Raw genomic sequence first — 22,942 nt, 5'->3', positions numbered from 1 at the left:
TGACATTCGAATTGAGAGAGAACGCAAGAGAGTTTAAGCGATGAAGTTTAATTAATTTCTTGGTTGTTGAGAACTTATTGCTTTTTTTTTCTTTGGAGAGACGAAGGGTGAAAAGAAAGGGTTTTGGGTTTTGTTTTGTTTTCTTTGCGTCAACGAAACAAAAGGATTCACCTAAATTGTCGGGAGTAAAAAGGGTACTTAAAATTTAATTACGTGGACACTCTCATAGCGCAACAAAAGGGATTGCTATTATATTAACAAATCAATTCAATTAATATAATTACCAGACTAATAATTAAAGCAAATCAATGAATCTAATTAAAATTAAAATGATGATATGACATACCTGACAATTAATGAGCAGCATGTTCTTGGGCATGAGCAAGATGACGACGTTCTTCAGGAAGAGCAACCAAGTAAGAGAAAATCATCCCACCGAAACAAACATGGAAAATAGGATCAGGTGAACCGGTCAGAATATATTTCTTATGATAATTATACTCTGTCAGCCACAAACTGTTAACCCAAAATAAACACATTAGAAAAAATAATAATAAATAATATTAGATATAGTAAGAGAATGGGAAGAGAGGGAATATACCTTTCTTTTTTTTGCTCATTTGGGTCGTCATGATTGGAGGATGAGATTTAGTGGTGGTGAAAGAGAAGAGGTTTGTTAGCAGCCATCACCTCCAATTGGTCTGGCAACAGAAGCCTGCACTTGAGTTCTTTGATCTGTCAGGTTAGGGTTCATTGCAAACCCATTCCCAGCCATGTACATTATAGCTCGAGCACGGATTTCACCGACCATAGAAGAAAAAAAAAAAAAACATCATCGAATATCAAAATAAAATACCCGGATAGAATCAATAAAAAGAGTAATGATGTTATAAGCTAGTGTGATACCTTCTCGGGGAGACATTGTCAAAGACATTCACTGAACCCGCGTAAAAAATGATCAACTGAGGAGATGCTCCTGTGGGCTTGGAAACATTTCTACAGAAGACATCCCTGTTTCAATTTACCATTTAAAAGAAAAATACAACTCTGCAAGTCTGGATTGGTCCTTTTACCTCTAATCGACAACCGCGGCCATGGGCCCAGAATTTAGTATATAAGGAACATGAGTTGTAACTGGAGTGGAAATGAAAAGATTATATAAGGTGCACACGAAAAAGAAGAAAAAGGAAAAAGTCACAAATTCGAAAAAAGGTTCTAACAAACCTGAACTAAGCCAGTAAATGTTTTGTGGTTGGTGTCGAAAGCATCTATAGTTGAAATAGGCATAAACGCAGAGGAAGTAAGAGGATCAAATTCAATCTTTTTGGATCTCTCTTCTTGAACAGCCTTATAGGGCATGAACTGAGGCAGGGCCGAAACCTTGTTAGAGAACGGCCACTGCATCAAAGCACATAGTAGTCATTAAAAAGTATATCACCCTCACGATTCTAAACAACCACACAGTCGGTCAAACAACATGTACAAAAAACAACAATATTTTTTTCTCAGATTAACGGTTTCGTTCGTCTGGGTAGAGGAATTGGTCAACAATCAGTAATCCACAGGTCTCAGATTAACGGTTTCGTTCATCTGGGCAGAGGAATTGGTCGACTCATCAGAGAATCTCAAGAGTTGTTTTTAATTTTAGTTGTGGGTTTTTCTTTTTTTTTTGGAACAGTGGTGGGTTTTTGAGATGGGTTTCCATTCTAAGTGGGAGATATCTATCGCAATTTTTTCCTCCCTTTTTTTAGTAATCCTTCTATATCTCCCATCATTTTTTGACACACCAATTTCGCTTAGCTTCTTGCAAAGCATGTATACATTCTCCTCACTGTATAACAAACCAAACCCAGCATTCAAAAATACAACAACAACGACAACAAACGCACATGCAAAAAGAAAGAAGGCTTACCAGTAAGAAGGGGTGTGATCGAAGTCTGAGATGTTCAACGGAGACGAAGTGGTGACTGGTGGAAACTCAAGCTTTGAAGTAGCCATGTTTAATTCTTGGCATTATGGAGTTATAAATTGTGCTTTTTGTTATATTGGAAGAAAATGGTCAAAGAGCAGTTACATTCTCTGTTTCCTTTTTAAAACCTAATCAACCTTGTCATTATGATTTTCAGTTTGATGTGACAACAAATAAGTTCCACTTGCTCTGGGAGTTGCTGTTGAATTCGTTCGTCGATCTTTGAATGATGTCTCAGTCTTCCAGTACCAATCATCTCGCTGAAAGTCTTGATTATACCCTCCCCTGTCATTTTCCATCCAACTCTCGTAATTTCTTTTGAATTTGTTTCTCTCTTTGTTGAAGACACTTTGCATTCTCCTTATACGCTCCTACAGAAAGTGTAGGCACCAAGCCAACATCCAACAAAAGAAAATAAGAAACAAATCAAGCCAAGCGGAGATGCAGCTTAATATATGACTACTTGAATGAAAGGACTGGACGCAATTCTTCTGGGTCGATAGATTCGTACCTAATGGAGCTCATTCTCGACCTTTTCAGAACCAATCTTCGGCAAGGTAGATTAAGAATTTAGAGAAGGTCTGTGAATGTTATTGGGGATTTGATGTTTTGGTGCGATAAAGAAGGTATGTAAATTACGGTGTTTTAAAACGAAACAAAGATTCGGTGGGTTTTGGTTCGGCCAGTTTTTTCTCCACTTTTTTCTCAATCCATCCTGATTTCTCGTGAGTAAAAAGGGTACTTAAAATTTGCATACGTGGACACCCTCAGAGAGCAGGAAAAGGGACTGCTATTATATATATATAAAGATTCTTCTCAATAATTAGGGTTAGTTATCCCTAAATTATTAGTTGCAATTAGTGTTACCCCGTCATTAGTGTTACACCGTTATGTTTTTTTATTGAGAGAATTAGCGATAACCCCACATTTAAAGATCACTTTTGCGATACCCCCTATATTTGAAGTTCATTTGCAATATCTTCCACATTTTCAATTTCCGTTAGTCAATAATTAGCTGAACAAGTCAAACCGATAAAAAAAAACTCAAAAATAAAAAAATAAAAAAAAATTGACCTAATTAAATAGTGGAGGTTACCAAAGTATCCCTAGATCCATTTATGCCGTTACCGTCATAGTCTTCCTCTCTGTTTTATGTTTCTCTCTTTTTTTTTAATCGTTTTCCTCTCCAACCATACTACCAAAATTTACAAACAATTGTCAAATTATTTACAATGAAATTATTAAGTTTAAAACAATTGCAACTAATTTAAAGTGAAATTATTAAATACATGTTTTTGTGTGTTGGATTTAAAAATCTTGAAGTTAAATGGTCAGTTTAGTGGAGGAGTATTTTGGTAATTTTCACTATTTAATTAGGTCGATTTTATTTTTATTTTTGAGTTTCTTATTTTTTGACGGTTTGACTTTGTTTGACTAACATAAATTGGAAATGTGGGGATATTGCGAATAATCTTCAAATGTGGGTGTGGGGTATTGCAAAAGCAATATGTTAGGGGTATTGCTAATTTACTCTTTTTCATCTGTAAAAACGTAGCTGTTGTTCTTGCGAAGGGGGTATCACTAATTTATCATTTCATATGGCTAGAAACCATCGCGACTAAAGTTCTACGTACATATACGAAAGACTCTATCAGTCCATATTGTGGATCATAGGTGCACTTAGAATTTGTTTATGATCATCTCTATTGTAGATCAGTCATGCTGTAGATCAGAAGAAGGCTTTGTCTTTCTTAGGTCTGCGGACAGTACCAACTCATTCAGTCATTTGTCGATTTGGAATATTTGTTATGGCATTTACCGATCTAAATTGATATCAATTATCAGTTGTTGAATCAGTAGTATTATTTTTTTATCTTTACTGACGGATTAGCCCCAAGGCCCAATTTCGTTTCATAACAACTCTAGAAAATATGGTTTTTTTATAATCACTCACAAACCCAATTCTCACATTTAAATAGCCCACGAATTCAATTTTTAAATTTTAATAATCCTTACTGACAAAATAAGTTGGCTCGACTCTTTTTATTTTTTTAAAATTCCATTTTTTTTTTGTTAATAAATAAAATTACAGATGAGAAAACCAACAGACAACATGTTTGAGCTAAATTACGTATCTTTTAAAGATTGGGCTAAATTAAAGCAGATGCTGAACATGCCCGCATTAGCATATGAAGTTCTGTAGTCTCACTAAAAGGCTGAACAATTTTGGTGAGACCACGACACTACGAGAGTACTTCAGCTGTTGATGCCTGATGCCTGATGCCAAAGTTGAAGTGTTAAACGATGGAAGTGAAATTTTGAAGTACACCTGTGGCTGTAGATCTATAATCTTTTCGCGTACACACCATTGGTACATTTGGTCAAGAAACACTGAAACAGAAGACTTGGTCCGAACAATTGCATCCAAAATGATTTACCGCAACTAAATTCGAGTGTTTGCGATGATTTTAGTATGAAGAACTTGTGTTGACAAATTCAAAATGACAACTATTTTCTCAAGTGGTTTGATTTGTGTTGGCTCGCTGGTTCTAGGCAAGATATATGATGAGGATGGGATCATCTCACAAATGCAAATGTAACAATATTATCAGTGAATGTATGGGATAATCGCAGAATATAATATCTGAGCATTCAAAGATACCAAGAAATCCTTATACTGGTCTGTCTCCTTGAAGAACTACTGACAGTTAAAACTTGCAAATTCGGAATACATGTTGCATGTAAATCTTGACACGCCATTCAAGCGCGAGCCCTGTTAATACAAGGTCTGGAAGCTGTTGAAAGCAAGGTGTCTTTGTCCCCAGGACCATAATAAATGATATATCATATCAAACAATCAAACATAATAGTCTAGAACAATTGGACTATGGGTGTTCTGTTGGTGGTGTTTGGTTCAAGCTGGTTCCTCTAAGTCTAGCATCTCTCAATCGGCGTCATTGTCATGGGTTCAGCCCTTTGAGTCCGATTTTCTGGTTTGGCTTTAGATTTTGTTTGTCCAAAGCCATGGCTCTCTCCCTTTATCTATCCCCTCTCCGGATTGCTGGATTGGGTACCTTGGTTAGGCCACCGCTCATTTATTGGGCTTATGGTGGGGCGTTCTTTTTTGGAATTGCTAATCTGCCGCCTTTGTCGTGGAGTTTTATACTGTGCGATTTGTTTGTGGAGACTTTCGAGTCTTTACTCTGGGAGATCCAACACGGTGGATGTACGAGCAAGTTTGAAGCTGGTCCGGAAAAGAAGATGGGGTTTCCAATGTGGTTTTGTTGCTGCTGTTGGGTGCTTGGATTTGGTGGAGTTTATGTTGAGAAGACAGGATGTTTAGTGTTCTTGTTTGCTACAGTTGTACTGATTACATCCTTGTTTTTCTTGCTTGCAGCTTATTGTCCTGAATGTAATGTTCTTATCTTTGAATGAATACAATCAGGCAATTATCAAAAAAAAAAAAGAACAATTGGACTATGAACAATCCATACTGTACGTACTATGAACAATCAATATTCATAGTAATGAGTTATGAATATTATTTGTTCATACCACAATTGGATTATGAACAATGATTGTTCATAGTCGTGAGCTATGAACATTATTTGTTCATATCACACTTGACTATAAACAGTGATTGTTTATAGTTCGGTAGCTATGAACACTTATTGTTTATAATGAGTGTTCATAGTCCATACTGTACGTACTATGAACATTATTTGTTCATATCACAATTGGACTATGAACAGTGATTCACAATTGGACTATGAACAGTGATTGTTTATAGTTCGGTAGCTATAAACACTCATTGTTCATAGATGAGCTATGAACAATGAGTGTTCATCCCATCCATGCATGCGTCTTATGAACAATCAATGTTCATAGTCATGAAATTATGAATATTTTTTGTTCATACCACAATTGGACTATGAACAATGATTGTTCATAGTCATGAGCTATGAACATTCTTTGTTCATATCATAATTGGACTATGAACAATGATTGTTCATAGTTCGGTAACTATGAACACCCATTGTTCATAGCTATGAAAAATCAATATTCATAGTCATGAGCTATGAATATTCTTTGTTCATACCACAATTGGACTATGAACAATGATATATTGTTTATAGTCATGAGCTATGAATATCTATTGTTCATATCTCTAATAGGTATGAACACTCATTGTTCATAGTTAATGTTCGTAATTGGGAGTATGAGTGTTCATACCTGCTTAAAGGTATGAACAACAATTGTTCATACCTCCAATAGGTATGAACACTCATTGTTCATAGCTAATGTTCGTAATTGAGGGTATGAACAATGAGCGCACTCATAATAATAGATAATTTCTACAAAATAGATTATTTCAACATTCATTACAAAATAGATTGTATCATTCTATACCAAAAAGACCACTCATACACATCACTTATGCACACTCATACAAAGAAAGTTTACAGTGAACTCAACCCAGAACCAGCCAGCAACATAAATACACATACCATCACCCACGACACTATAGACTCTACAACACCACCTACAAAATTTTAAAAAAACCTTTGATACATGAATAAAACATGTTCTTCACTATTACATTCTCAATCTCATTCTCGTTGCTTTCATTAATTTCGCTTTTGTTATTTGACTAAATTATCTTGCTTTCATCAATTTCACTGTTGTAATAGAAATAAAAGATGATGGCTTGGAAAGAAGAGGAAAACTGCGCGGATTGGGTTCGCACGGCTACCTTTGAAGTGAGAGGGAAGCATCCAATCCACCATTGAGAGAGAGACAGAGAGAACGAACGAGGAAGGAGAATGGAAAATTAGAGCCGAAACTTATGGTGGGCGGGTTAAATTAGAGCCGAAACTAAACTTTTTCATAGTGCAGAGGTAAAATTGAACTTATCCTAACTCGGTTCTTGTGGCTGATTATTAAAAAAGTTTGAGTTTGGGAGTGATTTTGGCTGATTATTAACTCGGTCCGTTTTGTCCTTGAGAGCTCTCTCGGTCGACATAAAGTAGATATCCGTTTTGTCTTTGAGAGTCACTCTCTCATTAACAGAATGTAGATATCCAACAATATCTTACAACCAAAGTACAAGCTACAAACTACAAAAGCATCAATATTAATGGTTCACCATTACCACCAAGGTCCAGCTAAAAACGAATGAATCTAACTTCGAGCAATCCTAATTTTCTGTAAAGAAGATGACACCGATTCTGTAATTAATGTCGCCGTATGTAGCTGAAATTTATTATGATAAGGACGAGGTGGTTTACGTTTGATCATTCAAGTCACGGCCTTGTATTATTTGAAGTGTTTGAACAAACTAGAAAATGAGATATGTTTTATATTTCTCAAGTGACAGATGAATTATTATTGACTACTGGTGTCCGGGTACCTCCTGTAGTCTACCGTTGCACATATCCACCATATACGAATTGTATGGTTGGAAAATATTTTACTTTGTCAAAGACTTGATACAGTTGTTAAATTGTCAATTTCTCCATAAAAGCTCGAACTTATATGAAAGGTGAATTCTATTAATATATTATAGACTTATATATGTCAACACTCCTACCGCATGACATTTTTGAAAATCTGTGAATAGAAGAATTTGGACATCTTCACCGCTTTGGTAGGGTTCACTCTCTCTGGGTTCGGCTACCATCTTAAATGTTAAATTGTCAATTTCTCCATAAACTCGAACTTATGTGAATAGTGAATTCTATTAATATATTAGAGGCTCATATATGTCAACAACAGTTTCTCTTCGTTTAAAAAATTAAATCTCTGAAAATATAACGTCTATTAAAGATTTAATTAGTTCAAAAAAACCTAACGTTGAGAATTTTTTGCAACTATTTTTATTGTTTAACAAACTACTTAATTATAAGAATGTTCTAGAATTACCACTACCAATATTTGGATGCATTTAAGGTGGGATCCTAGTGTTAGGACAATCATAATGTATGTTCGTATGAAGCAGCTGTCTGAGCTACTTAAGTCACGAGGGAATTTAGGTGATTTTTGAGCTACTAGACAATAACATATCCATTATGTATCAGACCAAAAGACCCAAATAATTATTTACACCATTTCTGTTGGGCACTTGAGGCCGGCTTAAGTAGATTCGCACCCAAAATAAGATGATTTCTGATTCAAATTGAACCATGCGTATTTCTGGCGTGAGTGTGATATTAGACACTTAACCAAAAAAAACGAAAAAAGAAAATGTGATAGTACACATATAACGAATTAGGTGCTTTTTAGTTTTTACCCAAGTTGGCAAAAGCCTATCCGTTCTAGAATCGGCCCAAACCTAATATCTTAGTCTTATGTTGTTCTTCTTGCTTGGCCTCATACAGTGCTCAGGCTATTGCAGAGTTCTACAAACGTGAAAATTTGGAGTTGTTGCGAGTTAAATCTACTGTCAACCAAGTGCGTGATATAGAGAAATGTGAAGATAAGTTGTTGGGCTGGTGAGTTGGCATGGGCATTGATAGTGTGACCCCCCATTGGAAGAGTTTTATTTAACAAGGCTCTACAGCCTCCACTGTATCTGCTGGTTCTGATTAAAACTAAAGTGGTCCAAAAAACTCACACCAATGTCCGACTATAACTCATGGAGGAACCAGTGGCGGAGACATGTAAAGGCCAGGTAGGCGTAGGCCTCCCTCAACTTGTGCTAAAAGAAAAAAATAGTAGTACTGTATATGTTCTTTTAGGCTTACCGACCACAATTTGTGAGGAAAAACAAACTTTACTACGTAATAAAGCACTTTTTGTCTCTTTTTGCTTTGTTTTTTTGTTATTTTTTTTTGTCTTTTTCAGTTTTAATATTGGTTTTGTCGATCTCTCTGCCCACACGTGCTCATCGCTAGTAGTAGTTAATAATGAGTCCCACCTAAGTAGATTATTTATATACTTATTTTTGTTAATTAGGTAATCTTTTATATTATTATGTTATTTTCTAATATGTTTATTATTTATTTTTTCGATAAATCAATCACATTTTTTACTTAAATTGAAATAGCCACTAGGCTAGAATTTCTAGGAGACTATCCAAATCTAACTCCTTGAACTCCCTGTGATTGAGATCACGAGAATCTCCATTGACCATTCTACTTATCTACTCAAAATTACATTACTTAAAACTAGAAAAAAAATCCTACTAATGTAAACAACAATATATATATACTAATATATTGATTATGTATTTTGTAATGATTGTTTTTTCTATTAATTTGTTGACTTGTCGTCACTGATCACTTTGTACGTGCTAGGCCCCCCCCTGAGAAATTTTTTGGTTCCGCCACTGTAAGGAACAATATGTTTTCTTAATATAAAGAATATGCAAATGCAAGACAATTTCTGATCGGAAGAATATGCAATTGTTACACACTTTTTTCAAAGTGCATGTTAACGGTTTTCATTTGTCGAGTTCAAAATCCTCAACCACTGTTGGATACTTGGATGTATGTTTGGGTGGAAAACAACTTCAAGATTGCAGGTGCCAACTAATAAATAAAATTGGTAAAACACTAAAATATTTGAGCAAGTTCAATGGAGAGTTGCTAAAATGAGGTGCTAAAAGGGTGCCACATACAATTTTTAGCTTACCAGCCAAATTTGGTATGCAAAAACATCAAAAATCATTCCAATGACCCCTTTTTTTTTTAGCATTTTGTGGAATCGATGGACAAATTATGCCGTCTATCATTATTCACTTTAAAGTGAGTAGTAAACATGAACAATGCCCATGAACAGTAATGACTGCATAATTTATGTCGTCCGTCTATCTGAACTTATTTTTAGCAGCTGCTAGACAAAGCTACAAATTTGGTTGGATATATTACACCGCCCAAATTTAGAACCTTTCTGGCAGCCCCATTGGAATAGTCATTTGGTGATGGGGGAGCTATATAAGGCCTTTAGCAGCCCATATTGGACTTGCTCTTTGGGTGATGATACATGTGATACCCTTGGGTGTGGCCCAATAAGGGATATGATGGAAATGTGCCTAGTCCGGGTATGAGTGACGGTTGTGTCCCAGTGTTCCACTTTGTTTAAGTATTTGTCCAAAGATCCTGGTTATGAGTAATTAATCCTCAAAATCCTAACGTCGAAGCCTTTTTCGAAACGTTTGGCTGTCTACAGTTAAGCGTGTTTGGGCAGAGTAGTCTATAGATGGGTGACTTCTTAGGAAGTTGATGTTTGGAGTCTGAAACCCCCACACTATCGAATGTCATTAGTGACTAAGTAGGGACAATATCAACGCGGTAGGATGCGACGGGTCGTTACAATATTAGAGGTATGATAATCAAACTTGCTAGCATTAATAAGTTACTGATCTCATTTAAAATAGGCCTGGCTATCACATTTTTAATAAAACACCTTCAAGACACTAGCAATAGATAAATGTAAAGTTTACTGCTTAAGTCAAAAGTGGTTCTATGGTCTAGTGGTCAGGACATTGGACTCTGAATCCAGTAACCCGAGTTCAAATCTCGGTAGAACCTTCTTTCCTATTTTATATTTTCGTAATGAAATGCTACAAGGTAAAAAGTCCACATATCCAATAATATAGTGCAATTGGCGGGAGAGGGGCAAAAGCTGTTAAGAAAAAGAGAAGCCAACCAACAATATTATCTCTTGAAGACGAAACCATATTTGAGTCCCAGACGAAACCATATTTGATCTTTGATACTCTATTCTCGCGATTATACCAACTGTCTTCACTTGGAAATATATATATATCTCTTCTTTCTTTCTTCTCACTTTTATCTTATTATCTCCATTTTCTTGTCATCTCCGTCTCCTTTGTTGTGGTTTTTTTCTTCATCTTGTTCTTCTTCTCTTCTCTTATTACTCTTTCTCCTTCTTTCTTTCTATTGGTTATTTGTCTATGGGAATGTTCAAATCAAAACTTGTTGTTTATGAGCCTGTTGAAGATGTTGATCTTAGTCCCGATGGTGGCAAAACTTATTTACGAGCCAATGTCCAAGGTTTTCATTTCATAACTTTATGCTGTTTCTTTAGTAGTTGTCATTACATGCGTGGTGCAGAATATGATCATGCATGATGTTGTTATGGCGTGGTGTACGATGATAGATTGATAGTAAAATGTTAAACCTTATATATACAGCTTTGATTGCTAAAATATTGATGATTATCTAGCCTGTTCTTGTTTGCTCTTTTTGCTAAAGAGAAAAGAAGACATGTAATTTCTTTCTCATTTTTAATACAAAATCTTGCTCACTTAGTAAAAAAAAAAAATTGTTATGGTGTTCATTTCCTTTCTCTCTTCCCCTGAGATGGAAGGAGCTACACCACCAGTGTCGAAAACAGAACAAAATGTACTGATTCAAATACAGAAGCAATAAACATGTGAACCTTATTTGCAAATTTCTATTTCATGCTTTACTAATTTCTGCAATTTCATTTCTTAGTGATTGTTGCAGAAAGTGTTGTGAATGTGACATCGTTAGAAATTTTTAGGCTGATGATGTGATTAATTTTATTCAACATCCATTACGAACAATGAGAGGGGTTGGTATGGCCGTATGGGTGATGGATGTTCATCATTAAAATCTGATTGAATGGTGCTGGTGTGCAGATGAGATAGGAGTGTCAGAGTCCTGCAATTTAGTGCCGATTGCACAACATTCCATTTTCTCCTATCTCCGTCTCTCAAACTCTCAGAGTTTTGGATACTTAGTTTAGAACTGATTTCGAAATTCAATTTTGTTTGGAACATACATGATTATATGTAATTTGTATCATTGTTGGTTTATTGCTTCACATATTTTAATTAACACAAGTGTATTAACTTTTTTGTAGCTCCTCGTATGACTGGGGCTTTAATTAGGATTTTTGTATGGGTTCTGGAGTTGAGATTTTTTGGTCCAATGATGGTTCGCCTATTGATCAAGATGAACCTTATTAACAAGGTATGAACTTAGCTTTGTGTTATATTGGTGTAAAGCATAATGAAGGTGTTTTATGTTCGATCGATCTTTCGTTCACTCATGCACAGTAAATCTTTGTCATCAACATGTATCTCATTCTTTGTATGACTTATTGTGTGTATACTCAAATAGGTTGAGTATGGTGTCTTTTAGCAAAAGCTTACCAATTTTCATAATGAGAACTTGGATTCCAAGTACCGAAAGTGTTAATGTTCGAAGGCGCGCTCTTATTAAATTCAACAGACATATTCCTTGAATCTTTAAACATTTACTCTGGACCACTTGTTTTACAATCGTCTTCATAATGGTGCAGCTAATTACAGATGTAGAGTTGAAGGAGCCACCAACTTATGTCCCCACCCATCCTTGGGAAGGTCAGTCACCTTGTCAAAAACTATCTCTGCTTTAATAAAATAACGATATAGAAGATTGCTACATCTTGCTGCATTTGTTTATACACTTGATGATTGGAAAAGATAGGAAAAGATCAGAGTCTAGTGTGGTGCAGGTGCTGACTACTAAAATTGGTAAAATTTTTGGGTGATGATACGAGAGGTATAGAGCTCGAACCTTGCTAGCGTTAAAAAATTACTGATCTCATTTAAAACAGGCTTACCAAAAAAAAATGGAAAAGATTCTCGTCCCTGGCTCAACTTTCGGGGCTCAACTTTCGGATTTGTCCTTTCATTTCTTTGGCATAACAAACAATAATGGAAAAAGAGTCGTGGAAAAAAGGAAAATAAAATTTAATAAAAAATATGTAGTTTACTATTCTTTTATTTTCTTAAATTTTGGCCTCACAAACATCATAGATTTCATTCCTTTTCCGAAATAACCAAAATAGACGGATCAAAAAGAAAAATTTATTACAAATTCATATGTTTTTTCTATTCTATAGTGATTACTCATGGGTTTTCTTTTCCTTTTCCTTTTCCTTTTTTCAAGTGAGCCAACGGTTTACCCTAGTCTCTTTGAATTTAGAAGTGGTTTAATGTTTCATTTTCCATATTTAGCTACTTTCAATTTTAAGATGCTGGTTATCCATGTCAAATTTTCGTAGTAGTTCAAGTTTAAAAGTTACTCAGTAGTCAGTAACTTCAAGTCTTGATATGAAAAGAAAGAGACAATAAATTAACTATTGGTGGTATCTGACTAAAAAAAGTAAAAATTGGCAGACGTAGAGAAGAAGGATGTTTTGTCCATAGAACATGGTCTATCTCCACCTGAGCAAGTCCAGCAAGCTGTGAGTTGTCTGCCTGCATGCACAGAAAAAAATGAGGATACTCAGACTAGATTCCATCGCTGGACAATACAAGATTATTCAAGAGCCTATATTTCAGGAGAAACAACTCCTCTACTGGTGATTCATCTCGCTCACATTTATTTGGTCATAATAATGCTAAGAATGTTTCTGTCATAATCAATTCTTCATTCACTATCACATTTATTTTGCAAGTTGTTATATGCATAATTAAAGTTCTAATGACTTTGCAAATATGTTCTGTACCTTTTGGAACTTGGACACTTGGTTATGTATGTTTACAGGTTGCGACACAATTTTTAGCATCTGTTCAAGAATCTTCCAGACCACCCATACAGATGTCATTCTTTATTAACTATAATTCTGAAGATATTCTACAGCAAGCTACTGAGTCAACTCTCCGATATGGAAAAGGTATGTCTGCCTAAAAACATGAATTTTGACTTTATAAGTTGGTATCTAATTGCTAACAAAAGATGAAAAGTGTCTTAATAAGTGAACCTTTTAAGTTCGATAGACATGTGACATTTCTTCTCTTTTATTGTAGTCGAACAGAAATTTTCTCCATAATTTGGCATAATAGAGAGTTTTGATTTATTTGTCCTGGAGATGCCATTGAGCTCGTTTTGACTTCATAAGCTCTTATATTTTAACATTCTGTCCTTCTGCAGGTGCGCCAATTTCGATTCTGGATGGAGTTCCAATTGCTGTAAAAGACGAAATAGATTGCATGCCATATCCTACAACAGGTATTCATATATTTCTTGGGTGCTCTTCATTACAAAAGATTTTATGTTTTTAATCACAAGTGACTCTATATTCTAGGAGGTACCAAGTGGCTACACAGATTAAGACCTTGCATCGCTGATGCATGTTGTGTCAAGCTCTTGAGATCTTGTGGTGCTATGATTGTTGGAAAAACTAACATGCACGAGCTTGGTGCTGGAACAAGTGGTATCAATCCTCATTATGGGTAAGAGAATCTTATCTTATTATTTCAGTTTGGAAACACAATACACCAGTTTGTAACTTGTTGTTGTTGTTGTTGTTGCTCTCTCTCTCTTGTGTCTATCCTAGTCCATGATGGGAGGTAATAACCTGTAAAAAGTTTTCTCACTGCAGGGCTGCTAGAAATCCTTATGATACCAACAGGATCACAGGAGGTTCCTCTAGTGGATCAGCCGCAGTGGTTTCTGCAGGATTGTGTCCTGCAGCCCTAGGGGTTGATGGAGGAGGTGAGCTATTTAGATTTTCATTTATCACTAGCACTGATTAATATTTACAGTGAACTTCTATACCTACACAGAAGCTCTGAATCATTGGTAACCAAGCACTTTACTTATGGAACTAGAACTCGTACTCGCATAATTGAGGCACAATTAGTTTTAGGGACGTTTCCTGTCACCGATGACAAAAAAAAATTCTAGATTATTAGGAATGTGGCATATATTTCAAGAAGGTTGTCCAACGATGTAGTTTGATAGCAGAAATACTATATTCTCATTGTAGATGACTGAATGTGATGTATTCATCATTGACCCTTTGATAAGTGACTATGCAGCGCTCACAGTCATCTTCTTGTTTCCAGGTTCCGTGCGAATGCCTGCTGCTCTTTGCGGTGTTGTTGGTTTAAAACCAACCTTCGAACGTGTGTCTCATTCAGGGTAGGTAAAATTGACATACAAACATCTACTTTGGAAGTCCTCGATTATATGTTAGAAAGGACAGGCTCGTGAGTTAGACTTTGTGTTGTTGCCATGGCCTTAGTGTAAACCTCTTTGATTTTCAGAGTTCTTCCCATGAACTGGACAGTTGGAATGGTTGGAATATTATCAGGCACAGTGGAAGACGCACTCATTGTGTTGAGTTTTTCTCCCCTACCTCTTTATTTGAGGGCTATATTGTTCAATCTGTCACACTGTTGATTAAAAATGCTGAGATAATACTCTTTGTTCTATCCAGATATGCAGCTATCAGTGGCAACCTTCCATCAAATCAACCCACTTCTTTATTGGTAAGTTGTGTTATCTCTAGAAAATTTTCATTCACTCACTTGAGTTTCTTAATCAGTATCTATGTGTATTCAATATCCTCGCTTACTGTGAGGACTGAATCAGGAGTTGTTGTAGTAATGACTGCCGGTGTAATGAAAATTGAAAAACTAAAGCTAAGGTGTGTTTAACCAAGATTAGTATTAAGGTGTACATATCATAATGGAAATATGGAATAGAAAAAACACTAGAGATAGTTTGTTTTATATGAGCAGAGACTATGATCTTGACATTGTAATTCTTTAATTTCTGTAAACTGAGGACCCTCCTTGTCTAATATTCAAGTGCCACAGTAAGGAGCTAACGTTCACAAATTTACTAACTGTGCCCCTTTCGTTTGGAAAATCTGATCAGCCCAAAGTGGAGTTCCCACTGCTGAAGTCGGCAGACTCCATTTTCAATTTCAAGATGGCTAAGTACGATGAGGTTGGTACTCTGTGGTTGAGCTTGTGGTTGTAATGAGATATTTGTATTGTTGTTACATAATCAAATATGCAGTTATCAAGTCCATTCTACGTATTTCATGTCGTTACTGTTCTTTTCTCCAAAACTGATGTGTGTTTCTCCCTTTCATGGTTCAAGTGGTTCAGTGATTGCAGTGAAGATATCAAAAAATGTTGTTCCCAAGCTTTATACCAGCTTTGCGAGCATTATGCGTGGGAGGTAATGCCTTTCAACATTCTGATCGAGTTGTTACTACTAATAAGAAATGCATAGTAGGAGGGAAATTTTCAAATATTAAATACTAAGCTACTTAACGGTAAATTCTTGTGGTAAGTAAGTAATAAAGCTGATCGAAGTCTCATATTTTCTAATCTGCCCAAGCGTTTGATATCTGTTAGACTGTGGAGCTGACTATACCTGAGATAGAAGTGATGAGGCTAGCACATTATCTGACAATTGGTTCTGAATGCACTGCTGCACTGGGCTCTCATTTACAGAAGCTGTATGCTGTTATCTCCTTCAATTAAATTAAAATATAGATATTAAAGTTTGCTGATGTTTCACAGTTTGTGAAATGTAGGGATACTAAAGAAATTGGGTGTGATGTAAGGGCTGCCCTTACTTTCTATAATGGTTTTACCAGCAAAGAATATTTGAATGCCCAACGGAATGAGGTATCCCTTGACACCTGATCAGTGATATGTGATTCTTTCATTCTTAAGGTTCTTGGTCCTATGCTAACAGTGATCTATTTTCAATAGTGAAGAGTTCCATCTTGAGTTTGTATATTTATGCTTTGAGTTAAATCCAGATAGATTTTGAATTTTTAACATTTGTGGTGTATGTATCTGGTTCATTAAAAATTTGTGTTAGCATGCAAATTGTTTGAGTGTTGTATAATCTGATGGAATACATTCGTACTTAAGGTTGTACATCCTAACGCTACAACTTAAATCCAGATATAAGACTTTAGACTAACAATTTAGCATGTTTTCAATGTTTGTTTCATCATATTTCCCAATCCTGATATCCATTTTTTGAAAATAAACCAGGAACCGTCAAATGTATATTTACAAAGAGATTTTTTAAGAGGGCAGATGTAATCGTTACACCAACCACAGGGTAAATTCCCTCTTGTCCTTTTTCCAGAAGGTTAAACTGCAGGTGCTTATGATTAATCATCTAAGTGTTTGTAAAATGACAGTGTAACAGCATACTCAATTACTGAAGATGCGCTTAAATGTGGCGAACTTGATTACATAAATGGAGGTACACATCATGCCGGGATATTTTGTTGTTTTTGTCGTGAGACATATGTGCTAGGCGCTAGCTATGCTTAACAATCAAATTATTTTACCGTATTATATTGCACTCTTGAACCATATATGTACCTGACATATGGGATTTTATATCACACTGTTTCAGCTGCTCTTGTACGGTACATGGTATCAGGAAATTTCCTAGGGTTGCCTGCAATAACTGTTCCGGTAAAACTTTAAATAGTGCTAATTTTCTTGCTTTATTTTTTCATTGTAGATCACTTTCTTTTTGTCAATAATGTCATTTCATTTTATGTAATACTCGACTGCATTGTGATAGGTTGGATATGACAAGTTGGGGATGCCTATTGGGATTCAGTTCATCGGAAGGCCATGGTCTGAATCAACCTTAATCCGTATAGCTTTTATGATGCAGGTAAGTTAAGGCACATTTAAATACTATTAAAGAGTTAAAACCTTAACAAATTTCACGCCCAGTTAGATAATTTAATCTAATGGTTATTGTTTTTCAGAGCCTCTGCATGTCCCGCTACAAAAAACCAAAAGTTTTCTATGATCTGCTCAGGAAAGAATAGGCAGAGAAACGACTTGATAAAGAAGTAAAAAGAAACACATTCTTGTGAAGCATATGGTCTTTGTTTTGCGGTTACCATACTGAATAAAGTGTAAGATACTAAGATCCAAGTGATTAGCTTGAATTGTACCTCCCACAATGTGAAGGGTTGGCCACTTCTTATTACATTTTTATTAAATCATGTATATAGTCGCTGATTTCATCCACTTCTTATTACATTTTTGTTGTACTTAAATTTCTAATATAATAAATCTAATTACCACTGAAAAATGGTTAATGTATTTGCATTGCTGTGAATTGTGAAAGATAGAGCACATGCAGTACGTACGGAGATTTTACTGATAGCGCCAGACTTTCTATTGAAGAACTAATCTTCTTTCGGGACTGGATCCATCATTTTTGTGTATCTGCTTGAATAGTTGAATGAACGAAACGTTTATTACAAAAAAAATAAATAAATAAATAAACGAAACGTTAAGGTCTTGAGCCCAAAATTTCTCGCAAAGTGTTGATGTGGTCTCCGAGGCACTTCCCTACAACTTTGTAAGTTCGTACTTCAGTTAATCTATGCCAATGGGATTGGTCTCAAATCTCAGGGTTGGCTTAAATATTAGACAACAAAATTTATCTTTTTTAGAACATTTCCAGTGTAACCCACTTTTATTCACCTCCATATCAGTTCTATTTTTTTTTTTTTTTTTTTCACCGTTTTGGTGAAAAACAAGGTGAGGCTGCCCAATGCAAATGTGACTATTATTCTCGGACGGGATATTTGATTGCGTTTGAATGTAAAAATCGAAAAAACGCATCGGACAGAATGAAATATCCCGTCTGAAATATCCCGTCTGAAATTTTTTAAAAAAACAAAAAAAAGTCGAAAACACACGCGAGACGGAATAAAACATTCTGTCTGAAAAAAAAAAACCGAAAAAATTTAAAAAAACACACGAGAGATAATAAAACATCCCGTCCAAAGTTTCCAACTCAGCTACTATCTGGGTTGAAGATTTCACAGTTGATTTACAAACCTTGACTTGGAATATCATATCTTAAATTCTCTATTTGACACATATCACTTCTGTACACTTGTCACACAACAAGTCAACAACCTACCAGATAAAATAAACTGGAATCTCACAAAAAAAGTAGTATAAATTCCCGCTTTTCTTTATGTCTATCATCTCATATTAATAAGCAGAGAAAGAGAGAGAAAAAAAAAAAAGAGGATGAGGAAAAGAAGTATATGGGCATGGGCAGTAGCAATAATATGTTTCATAGTTCTCATGATCGTAACTCCATCAATTCCACAATCTCAAGACTACCACAACTTTGCCGATCAACGATATTTTCTCGGTATTTAAACTTTTCTATTTTCTCTCTAGGGTTTCAAAATTCCAGCTAATTATTGTTTCTTTCAGGAATGCCTAATATGCTCAATGTTGTTTCCAACTTCCCGTTCCTTGTTATTGGTATAATTGGCTTGATATTTTGTTACCACGGAAACTATTTTCAGTTCAGGTAAATAATAATACTAAAGACTGTTTATTTCACGTATTGGTCGGAGTTTATGATGTATTTTTCTTCTTGCTATTGTGTATTGTGGTTAGCTTGCAAGGGGAATTGTATGGCTGGACTTGTTTCTTCATTGGTGTGGCTGCTGTTGCTTTTGGTTCTTCCTATTACCATCTCAACCCGAATGATGCTACACTTGTGTGGGACCGCTTGCCGGTAATGTTATATATGCAATTGAAGCTGAATACTTTTATTTCTTTGTAGTTTGCTTTTTTATATACGAATTTTGTGAACCGGATGTCGTCTGCGAACTCCTTATTTATGATCAAAAGTTGAGAGCATATGGCCACCTGTTTGATACTTGAAAAATGCTGCAAAATTCCAGTGGTTAAGTATTATTAGAAAATGATTATAAGTAAGAGCGTAAGACTTGGAACAACAAATCGGTAAATTCATTGGGTACTAATCATCACCACATTCTTGGGGGATTAGTTTTGTTATATCAGGGTTCTATCTATCTCCGTGACCTAAAGTGTGTGTTTTCGTGTGTCTTCTGCATCATGTATTAATCATGGTCTAATACTCTTTTTGTTCTTATTCTCTGATTTTTAACAAGAGTAGATGACTATAGCGTTCACATCTATCATAGCAATCTTCATCATTGAAAGGATTGATGAGAAGAAAGGGACAGCATCTATCATACCTCTTGTTTTGGCTGGAGTTATAAGCATTTTGTATTGGAGGCAAGCACAATATTTCCTTTACCTCTACCATCTGACTATGATTTATCTTTCAGCCTTGCTGATTTACAATAAGCTTTTTGTCGATGCAAAGAAAAAGAAAAAGAAAAAGAAAAATAACCCCTTTATAATTGTATCATGGGCTGTGATGCAACTGACAGTTTGCTCTATGGTGCAGGTTTTTTGATGACCTCCGTCCTTATGCATTAGTTCAATTTCTTCCTTGCATCGCTATTCCTTTAATGGCTATCTTAATGCCTCCAATGTATACACATTCCACTTACTGGCTTTGGGCTGCAGGTTTGCTTTCTGCTTGTAAATTAAAATTTTAAAATATTCGTCACTGTTAGGCTGTGGTTGGATTAGTGGTAGTTATAAGCTTCTAGCACATTGAACCACTATTTGCCACAGTTACTCCTAATAGCAAGTGAAGGATACACGTACTTTTAACTTGTGTCATTGCAGTTTACCCACATTTAGGGGAAGTAATTGTGACTGCTTATCTTGTCTGCTAATCCAAATTCAGCTTTATTGCTGGTATATGCATGCACTCCATTGTGAAAATAAAGCGAGACTATGAGGTCGACTAAGTGTAGGGATGGCTTACAAAGAGCTCAAAAGTAATTAGCAGTACAAGGCAACTGAAGAAACATAACAGGAACCACTTCACATACCAAAATTTCTTCTTTTCAAACAAAAAAAATAAAGGAAAATGAAACATTTGAACTCCCTAAGAATAGTGGATCACTTAAAATGAGGCCCCTGATGAAACCCAGTTTGATTTTGGTACAGTGTGCTTAAATGATTATTTCATTCTTTCTATTGAAGTATTGATTAATCTGATTCTCCATGTCAACTGGTCTGGTGTGGAACCTAGCTGCTTTAAGTTTATCTGAGTACCTTTGTAGGGGAGACCCATGATCTAGCTGCTTGGCTTACCAGTGGACTAGGTATGGGTCATCTTCCAAGTTGTATTGCAGAGTCTGGTGTAGAACCTTTATTTCTATAGTTAATGAAAATATATCCATTATCGAAAAAAAAAAATCTGATTCTCCATGTCGGCAGGGTTTTATCTCTTAGCTAAAGTGGAAGAAGCAGAGGACAAGCCAATCTACAGATTGACACATCAAGTTGTCAGTGGGCATACCATTAAGCATCTATTTGCTGCAATGGTTCCTGTTTTTTTGACTCTCATGCTTGCAAAGAGAAGCATTGCACCAGAAAGGTAGAGTTTCATTTGTACTACTGACAAATATACCACTGATTTCTCTTATTATAATTAGGACAGCTTCAGTTATAGAAATTATACTGTACAGTATTTTTTTCTCTTTGAAGTGTTAGCTGCTGATCTTTATTTATGCGCTTACTGTTTTGCAGACAAAGCTTGCTCAAGACTTGGAAGATTTCGTGGATACATTATAAAGAAAGCCGGGTTGAGGTCAAGAGTAGCAATTATAGCCAGATTGATGCTTCCATTGGGGAGCCATGATAGTGGATTCAGGGTTAGTGACTGTGACTGTCAAGGTTGCAACATACAGGTAATTTTCTCCTTTTTGATGAATCTGTACATAGGTCATAGAGAAGGATATACATGAGAGGAACTCAAATTATCATAATCTACATGCAGATGTAATGTAACATTAAAAAGCTTTCAAGTGATGTATATGGCGCAAGATTGATGGTTTTGTGGGCACAATTTCGTGCTAGTTAAGATCCATGACACTTGTATGAATGAAAACCCAAAAACAACAATAGAAGACTAGAGCGAGACTGATTCTTACAAAAAACAAAAGAAATAAGAACAAAAAGAATAAAGTGAAAATTGAGATAGAGAAAGACTGATTGATTTCAAAATTCATACCCTTCCCTTCTGGTTATTGGCAATTGGCATAATAGAAGTAAATGGATATGTAACATAGTAACATCGTAAGCCCCAGACTGGAAAATACAAGCTTTACAGTTGTGCATGTGGTACACTGAAGTTGTACGGATTAACTGAGAGTGATAACTGGGTCAGAATGAAGTACTACAAATAAGGAGATCTTCCTTAGAAATGGCCAAATGGGAACTAGAATTTATTATACCAGGCAGGCATTGTATCCAATCCTTTTAAGCACATTTTGAATCGAATCCTAGAGTAAAGTTCTCCATTGATACACTTTCAAAGCCGGCCTACTGGAAACTGACAAGCACACCACTGCAAGAGATGTCAGGTTTCATAGTAGCAAGGGACAAAAAAGGAGCAAAAGGATGTTTTTCTTCTCAGAAAGGCATGTCCTTAAAGTACTAAAGAGAGGTGCAGGTACTTGCAAACGTTGCAAATCAGTGACGGCGTTGGTTAATTACGAAAAGGTTTTGAAGCTTTTCCTTGCTCCAGTACGACGTCTACCTGGCAAAGAACCACTCATGCATTGCAACAAATGCGATAGATTCTATCATCCATCTGTCGTACATCCTCCTACTTTTGGAGTACACTACCTTCATATGTCGTTCGGTTGGGCAGGTGTTTGTTGGGCCGGTTTTAATTTGATTTATGATATCAGGTTTTGCCAGTAGTGTAGTTTCAAAATAAAATACGAGAAGTCTTATAGCTTGTATTAGAGCATTCCCAATGCAAGTTACTATGAGGATAAATTGAGAGTTTTCACTTTTGTGGACCAGAAAACACTTGTCCAATGCAAGAGGAACAATGACGATGACTTGTAACTTAGTCACAACGAGGGTTGAGCTTTGGACAGAACTTTTTATTCCGTCTCGTGTGTTTTTTTTTAATATTTTTTCGGTTTTTTTTTTGACAGAATGAAGCATTCTGTTCTGTGTGTTTTTTTCGATTTTTTTTTTCTTTCAGACGGGATGTTTCATTTCGTCTGGCTATTTTTTCGATTTTTACATTCAGACGGAATCAAACATTTCGTCCAAAGTTTAAAGTCACTTCTGCATTGAGCAACTTTTTCCTGTTTTTCACCTCAAAGATAGCAAAGAGAAAATAGTTTTTGGAGGTGAAAAAAATGACTTGCATTGGAAATGCTCTTAAGAATTGAAATGCTTGGGTTCATCGTTTGCTTTGTGGTTGTTTTTTCTTTGACAGTTTTTAAGTATAGTTTTTTATCATTGTAAATTTATGGTTTCTG

The 22,942-nt window shown here is 35.6% G+C and overlaps 2 protein-coding genes, 1 long non-coding RNA gene and 1 other non-coding gene across 6 annotated transcripts; 3 read left to right on the top strand and 1 right to left on the bottom strand.

Annotated features, from left to right (window-relative positions):
* Nucleotides 1-912: 912 nt before the first annotated feature.
* On the bottom strand, nt 913-2,778 carry LOC147501093 (uncharacterized). 2 transcript variants are annotated; one of them, XR_015221231.1, is made up of 5 exons: nt 2,481-2,778; nt 1,913-2,340; nt 1,225-1,831; nt 1,074-1,134; nt 913-996 (listed from the first exon to the last, which is right to left on the bottom strand). It is a non-coding gene; the product is annotated as an uncharacterized LOC147501093 (long non-coding RNA). The 2 variants fall into 2 exon arrangements; XR_015221232.1 differs by having other exon boundaries at nt 1,225-1,398.
* Nucleotides 2,779-10,428: 7,650 nt separating this feature from the next.
* TRNAQ-CUG (transfer RNA glutamine (anticodon CUG)) lies at nt 10,429-10,500 on the top strand. The gene has a single exon. It is a non-coding gene; the product is annotated as a tRNA-Gln (tRNA).
* Nucleotides 10,501-10,616: 116 nt separating this feature from the next.
* Nucleotides 10,617-17,836, top strand: LOC147501091 (fatty acid amide hydrolase-like). Its single transcript, XM_086606125.1, is given in 21 exon segments — nt 10,617-10,986; nt 11,822-11,931; nt 12,263-12,323; nt 13,125-13,309; nt 13,495-13,624; nt 13,882-13,959; nt 14,036-14,183; nt 14,333-14,445; nt 14,799-14,874; nt 15,000-15,071; nt 15,173-15,224; nt 15,616-15,687; nt 15,844-15,924; nt 16,104-16,207; nt 16,286-16,372; nt 16,752-16,788; nt 16,790-16,827; nt 16,910-16,974; nt 17,131-17,192; nt 17,305-17,400; nt 17,498-17,836. Coding segments are annotated over 21 exon segments (1,830 nt in total). The 5' UTR covers nt 10,617-10,886; the 3' UTR covers nt 17,561-17,836.
* A 742-nt stretch (nt 17,837-18,578) lies between these two features.
* Nucleotides 18,579-21,507, top strand: LOC147501090 (uncharacterized). 2 transcript variants are annotated; one of them, XM_086606122.1, is made up of 8 exons: nt 18,741-18,912; nt 18,978-19,077; nt 19,167-19,287; nt 19,693-19,814; nt 19,990-20,111; nt 20,877-21,036; nt 21,189-21,349; nt 21,439-21,507. In XM_086606122.1, exons 1-7 carry the CDS (start codon nt 18,786-18,788, stop codon nt 21,298-21,300), a joined length of 864 nt encoding a protein of 287 aa, XP_086462248.1. In that variant the 5' UTR covers nt 18,741-18,785; the 3' UTR covers nt 21,301-21,349; nt 21,439-21,507. The 2 variants fall into 2 exon arrangements, with proteins under 2 accessions (XP_086462247.1, XP_086462248.1); XM_086606121.1 differs by having other exon boundaries at nt 18,579-18,912; nt 21,189-21,507.
* The last annotated feature ends 1,435 nt before the right edge of the window (nt 21,508-22,942 follow it).

Source organism: Coptis chinensis, chromosome 4 (assembly GCF_015680905.1).
Source record: "Coptis chinensis isolate HL-2020 chromosome 4, ASM1568090v1, whole genome shotgun sequence".
Classification (NCBI taxonomy): domain Eukaryota; kingdom Viridiplantae; phylum Streptophyta; class Magnoliopsida; order Ranunculales; family Ranunculaceae; genus Coptis; species Coptis chinensis.
This window is presented reverse-complemented; position numbering and strand designations above follow the sequence as displayed.